The 7121-nt window shown below is 37.8% G+C and overlaps 1 protein-coding gene across 1 annotated transcript; it reads right to left on the bottom strand.

Annotated features, from left to right (window-relative positions):
* Positions 1–649: 649 nt before the first annotated feature.
* LOC146391407 (uncharacterized) lies at positions 650–6848 on the bottom strand. Its single transcript, XM_084924349.1, has 7 exons — positions 6795–6848; positions 4108–6034; positions 3855–4018; positions 3550–3773; positions 3141–3270; positions 2972–3069; positions 650–1915 (listed from the first exon to the last, which is right to left on the bottom strand). Exons 2-7 carry the CDS (start codon positions 6020–6022, stop codon positions 1666–1668), a joined length of 2781 nt encoding a protein of 926 aa, XP_084780475.1. The 5' UTR covers positions 6023–6034; positions 6795–6848; the 3' UTR covers positions 650–1665.
* Between the last annotated feature and the right edge of the window lie 273 nt (positions 6849–7121).

Genomic DNA, 7121 nt, shown 5'->3' on the forward strand with positions numbered 1-7121 from the left:
GAAAGCTAGGCTTTACTTTTACTTTGTATTGTGGTGAAAAGATTTAAAATTCAACAAAAAAACCAGGAAGGGACACGTCCTACAGTCAGTTTTACAGATTTATTTACACAGAAAGAATCAATCTACTGTTTACTTTGTATTTTGCTTTAGAAAACATGACGAGAAACAAAATACGAAATCATGTTTCTTAAATATGTATAATGTGTATGTTTTGCAAATTTTCAGTACCATTCACTAGAAAAAAAAAACCCTGCATGGTTAAAATCTCAAACTCTTAATATTTACTAAAGCCACTTGTGGCTCTTAATATTAAGTACAAAGATTTTTTCAATTACTATGTGACATACATGTTTGTACAGTTTGAATCTGTCATAGGCCCGAGGTAATTTCCACAAAGCAAAAGGCATGTCCAACGTATTTATTCTGTTTAGAATCTGTGAAAGGCTGCGATCAGGAATGGAAGTATTTAAAACTATAATAGTGTAAACTACTGCTCCTTTATTACCTTTGTATTTGTGGAAGAAATCAAAAGTGTCTCTATATCTGTTCCTCAACCCCCCTCCCCCCAGCCACACACACACACACACACACATAATTTAATGTAGCCTGGCTAAATTAACCAGCCCAGAACACAGATTATATTTGGGGTTCTTTTAATCTGAATGATAAAGTAAGCACTCAGAAGAAAATAAAGAAAGGTTGTAAAAATAAAGAAATAAAATTGTTACAGACAGTTCTTATCCAGTAACAGCTTTGTGCACTGGTAACCCACTGCTACTGCAGGTTATTTCCCCAACTTTATCAGCATCTGGAACTCAAGGACGTCTAGCGTCATTTTGTGTCTGATATAAACACATACAGAAATAAAACAAACATGGCTTCTCCTGCTAAGATACAGAGCCAAGATTAAATAGTTAACAAGGTACATTTTCCCTCTTACCCACAGAGATAGTATAATACAAGTGTTAACTCAAATACATACAGTGCATTACCCCAAAAGAAACAGCGCCATCCAGTGGCATGTCCCATAATATCGACCTTCCACCTGGCTACATTAACATTACAATGAAGATTAACTGAATAAAAATATAATGGTATTTTTTCTAGACCTAGATCTCTGTTTGCTACCGATCTTACCAAGTTCCACTCTTTAAGTATACCTCATTGTTTCTTCTTGTGTTTCTTAATGAATGTATGAATGAATTAGAAACTACAACCTAAAAGATAACAGAATAACAAAAGTAGCATAACTGTGTGTAAATACAGTACACAACCTCACAAAAACAAAATTAAAATAAAGAGACTCGAAAAATAGTAATTCTAATCTATTTCTTTCATACTTTTAAAAATCAATAACTACTTTTTTTAAAACATCAGGCACTTGTTTCACACAAGACAGTATAAATCATACACCGTGTCTAAAATCCATTTAGCTGGTTCAGTCTCAGGGTCTTGGTCGTGGCTCCATGAAGGCACAAATCTAACTTCAAGTTGGTGCATTATTAGTGCTGGTGAAATGTAAGGCTGTGTAAGGAACAGCAACTATGTGCAAACATGTGGATCACCACAGCAGATCAGTGTCTTCTGTCATGATGCCTTAAGAACTAACAGAGCAGCAGGAGGCACATCGATATGACATCTCTGCTACTACTGGCAGTTATTATTTTATTTTTTATGGCTGCTGACAACTTTGACTTCACTGGGTTGAGACTCTTGAATGGGGACACCCAGGGACTCCTCCGTGCTTTTAGATGGCACCATCAAAACTGTGCTAATATCCTCGCTGTCTTCTCTTTGAAACATTTCCTTTAATGGTGTCTCTAAATTCCAGCCTTGGTGTTTTGCAAATGTGTGAATGCTCCCAAAGAGATCAGGAAACAATGCCAGAACATCATTTTGAGCTGCTTCCTTGGCACTGTGAACAAGGAAGGTTTTATTACTGTATGGTAAGTAAGACAAGCAGAGTTCTAGATAGATAGATATCAGGGGTGCAAAAATACTCGTATCGATATTGAACCGTTCGATACAGTGCTTTCATTTCGGTAGGCATATGTATCGAACAATACAAAATGTTTTATTTATTTTATCAACTTTTCTTCTGACGATGCTGTCTGTGTTGAGCGCTCAGTGGATCTGCGTTCGACTACTCCGCCTAGGCTGCACTGTCGAGTTCAGATCCACTGAGCGCAGCGCAAGCTAGCAAGGCAGAAGCTAAGCTCGTTGCAACATGGCAACTGCCTCAACGCTACCCAAAATTGAACCTCCCCCACCCTCATTCAGATCTGGCGTTTGGAACTATCTTGGTTTTCATGTGAAGCATGACCCTGATGGTAAGCGCGTCATGGACAAAAGTAAAACAGTATGTCGGATGTGCCACGCAATGCTCAATTGGTGGGAACTAATGCGCAGTTAGCGCTAAGGCATTAGTTATGCGTTAGCACAATGAATATGACTGCACATTTACGCCGACATCATCCTAGTGCAAAGACAAGTGGAAGCAGACAAAAGCAACCAGCATGCTACAAACTTTACCCGAGTCATTTAGACAGCGGTTAGCACATGATTCTCCTTATGGGGACCTGATATGTTTAATATGCTGCTGAGAGTATACCCCAGAAGACGCGTATAGTATAGCTTTTATTTTGGATTGGATTTATTTTGGAGCCATTTCTGTGTAATAAACTCTCTTTTCCAAAGATGAGTGATTTCTCGATCAGATAGATTTTTTTTTATTATTATTATTATTTTGTTGTTTCAGAAACATTACATTTAAAAACTGTACTTTTGAGTTAAAATATATATTTATAATTTTAATAAATGACAAATTAAAAAGGCATGAACATTTTTTTGTATCGAAAAAATATCGAACCGTGACACCAAAGTATCGAACTGAACCGTGAATTTTGTGTATCGTTGCACCCCTAGTAGATAGATAGATAGATAGAGTCACTTGTAAATTAGTTTAACTCACTAATGCTCATGGAGATTGCGTATGAAGCGCAGTAATCCCAACGTGTTTTCAGTGTAGGGCTTTTTACCTTCCAATTTCTGAACCAGCTCTTGTGGAAACTGCAACAAACACATTAGCCATGAAGCGGATTTTAGGAATCTAGACATTTGATATTTGATGTTACAGTCACCTTATTCTTCCACTGTTTAAAGGATCCATCCACAGCACATTTTTCTAGAGATTCAATCAGCTCCTGTTCAGCCTTTCGATAGTTTGCGACATTGTCCCTGTTACCGATCTTTCTCAAGTATTCAGTTTTCCTGGAAAGGAAATTATTAAAAATAAATATAAAAAGTAATAATAAATAAATACAAAAAAGCTGCATTAATAAGCATTTAAAAATTTAAGGAGAAGTGTGTAATAGCGGATTTAGCATTAGCACAACATTGTAGCATTAATGCTTAACTAGCTTGATCCGGGATGATCAGCTGTGGCTCAGTTTGTTCTAAAATGAACATCTGTATCCCTCTTTGACAGGCAGAAACCAAGAATGATAAAAAAAAAAAATGTTTTTTATTAATTGTCAATAATTCCCTCACTTTTCAGAAGTCCAGAAGAAGGGATGGTTTAAGCATTCTTCTACTTTGGGTCTGTCCTTTGGCTCTTTGTTGATCATCCACTCGATGAGATCTTTTGCCACCACATCTTGAACGTGATCCAAACTGTACGTCCCTTTGTCAATGTTGAACTCACATTCAAAGGATTTGTCACCAAATGGATGGTGGCCTCCAGAGAGGATATAATAGACCAGCATGCCTGCCACCTTAATAACAACACATGTTATCAGTTTAGATATGTTTACCAAGCCATCTTTCAGTTAATCAAGTTTGTGTTCAGACTTTACCTGGATGTCTGTGCTTGACTTGTATGATATCACAGATTCTTCTGCTAAAGTCTCTCGGGCCATCCAGCATTTGGTTCCTGCACTGCGTGTACGTAAAGTTGTTTGGCCTTTGAGTAAGCGTCTGCTTATGCCAAAATCAGCTAATCTTGCTCTCCCGGTAACATCTGCAGGAGGAATGATATAAAATAAAATCACATTTGGTAAATATGAATTAAAATGTTTGTTTTTTTCCTGAAATTTAATCGTGTCTTACCAATCAAAACGTTCTGAGGTTTAATATCTCGATGGAGAATTTTAGGATTTTGACAGTGAAGCACCTTCAGACTTTCAAGAACTTGTTTGACAAGTTTCTTTAACATCAGTGGGTCATGGTCATTATTGCTGATATATTCTTCCAAGGTGTATTCACAAAGTTGCAGACAAAGATATCCAAAGTTCTTGTCCTCTGCAGCATCAACATATCGTACGATATAAGGATGATCAAGTTCTGGATGTCGTAGAATTACTTCTTCGTTCTTCAGCTCTTCATAGTTGCTTTTAGACATTCTCTTAATGGCAACTTCTGTGCCGTCCTCTCTCAGCCCCAAGAAGACTTCAGTACCATCACTTCCCTTCGCTATTCTGAATTCTGCATCATTCACATAAATAATGCTTCTGATTCTGGATATTTTACTGTCATCTGAGCCAGCAAGCATCTCCAGTTTGTCCTTCCACCTGTTGCTGACTGGATCCCAGTTTAGCTTTTCTGATTTTTCAATGGTGCTGTATTCAAAAGGCTTCACATTTGAAGTTGATTCTACAACAGGAACTTTTGTTGTTGGATCAGTTGCTGCAGTGGAAACTTCAGCATTTGGGTCTTCTTGCTTTTGTGTCTTTTCCTTCTTTTTCCTTTTCCTTTTCTTTTTCTTCTTGGCCACAGATGATGCTGCATTTCCCTCACATTCTGAGTTTGGTTTGCTCAGATATTCTTTCAGACTTCTCAGCACCTCTTTCAGCTTTTCATTCATTTTCATGTCAGCTGATGTCAGTATGTCCTCAGGCACTGAAGTTACACCCACTGATGTAAAAATGTTAGCTGCCTGTTCGATTAACCGTAGGTTTGCCAATATACCGTATGTATAGACCCTAATGTTAGTCGGGAGCTTCTCATTTACAAAAGGGGCAACTGTTCTGCATAACTTCTCAAAAAAGTCTAAGTCCCAGTCCTGTGTGCCTTTTGTTTTCTGTGTTATCACATACAGTGTTTGTAACACTGCTTCACAAACACTACTGTCTTTTGAGTCAAGCACTTTCAGTAATTGTGGAACTACAGCTAGTGCTTGCTCATTTGTTATGTCATCTATTGTACAGAAAACTGCATTTAAACTTTCAACTGCCAGCTTTACATGTGTCTTAGAGATGTTTGGAAAGCGACTGGCTGCACCTGCAATGTAAGTATTCACATTTCCAGTTTCCTTTAGCCATTTAATACACGCCTGACAGTATTTTTCCGCATTTCGCCCTGTAACAGTAAAGAGAAGTTCAATCATGGTTAGATGGCTCTGAGGATCTTCCAACAGCATCTGACTGTTAAAAGTTCTGAACACTTCTTCAGGTGTTTTTTCAGGAATAGCAATTTCCATATCCAAAAAATATCTGATTTTGGAGCAGAGTTCATTTCCTTTGGATGAAATATTATGAATCATCTCAGATAATCTTTTGTTGTGAACAGAATGCTCAGGATGAGTTATAGGTAAGAGTGTTACCGGTGCACCAGCAGAGAGGAGCATGTTTATGACATCTTCTCTGTCATTGGTGGCAGCAGTAAGCAGTGGTGTGAAAGCATGGCATCCATTTAAATCAGCTTTTGCTTCTAGAAGTTTTTCCACAAAAAAAAGTGGAGCTTTGGAACGTGAGACATAATGCAAAGGTGACCAGCCACACTGAGAAGGTATATTTGGATCTGCACCCTGTTTTAAAAGATAAGAACATATATATGTGTTGTGTTTTACAACAGCAGCAATCAACGGCGTTATACATTCCTTCCACTCTCTAGAAGGGTAAAGTCCATTAATGTCATTGTGCCTCAGTAACTTCTTGAGCTTTTTGCTGTTATTGTTAAATATACACTGTACTACAGGATGTGTGTCAGTTGGTTGGGGGAATGTCACTTGAAACTGAAAATTCATTTCTTTGCTTGCCTGTGGAAGAGAGAAAGTTTTAATATTAGCAAAGTGATACTGAATTTGGTCCTGCTTTAAACTTAAGAAAAGCACCTCGGTTTGTTTTATTTTAACAGCAGTTTGTGAAATGGTGTCAAAAACCTAAACAAAAGTCTGTGAAAACATATCAACTTGGAATAGACAGCAACAGATTTGGACACAAATAATAAACGTAATATTATCCATCCATCTTCTTCTGCTTATACGGGCTGGATCGTGAGGGCAGCAGCCCACGCAATGTTATATTACAATATAATATAGTGCATTTGTATTTGGATACAATTTACACTTGTTCTTAATCTCATCCTAAGATACTAAAGCATATTCTTAATAAAGATATCTTAGACAAAGGTTGCCATGCCACTTCCTTGTTGAACAAGGCAAACAAACATAACCCAACCCAAGGATTTCAAATGGTATCAAATTACAACCCAACACTCACTGTGGGATCAGTGCTTTTGTTAAGCAAGCAGAGATTATGTTACAGTACTGTTATATATATATATATATATATATATATATATATAAGAAACTCTTGTTATGGGCAACGGTACAGCCGACCTGACTGAGCATGTGACCCACATGCTATTGCCCGGAAACAAATCCTCCCCTAGGCCTTTTACTGCGTGTCTGCCCCCTGCTTTCTCTCTCCCAGTTTTTTGTCTTTTCTCAATAAAGGCTAAAAAAATACCCTCCCCTAAAAAACAACTATCAGAGGATTGTAAGGAAATGAACTTACAGTGTCGACGTAAAGTAGGGCTGTTACATTTAGGTCAAGATCTCAGGTATCTTCTGGCTCCTCCCATTTGTACAACACATACAGCAAACCTGTTAGACTGGGAGTGGGAGGGGTTGAGTGCATGTCAGGATTTGTAGGCTAATTATCATAGGTTTGTTAAGGTGTTTCCATAAGAACAGATATTTCTCAGTAAGTATGTGACACACTTAGCATAAGGAAAATAGAATAATTTTAAGTTATTTTAGTAATTATAGTTACTTTTGCTGAGACACCAGGAGATGCCGGACTAGAGCAGCGCAGATACTGAAGGACCCGTCCCATCCTGGC

The sequence above is a fragment of the Perissodus microlepis genome, chromosome 3, assembly GCF_051167445.1.
Source record: "Perissodus microlepis isolate ML-2025 ecotype Zambia chromosome 3, ASM5116744v1, whole genome shotgun sequence".
NCBI classification, from domain to species: domain Eukaryota; kingdom Metazoa; phylum Chordata; class Actinopteri; order Cichliformes; family Cichlidae; genus Perissodus; species Perissodus microlepis.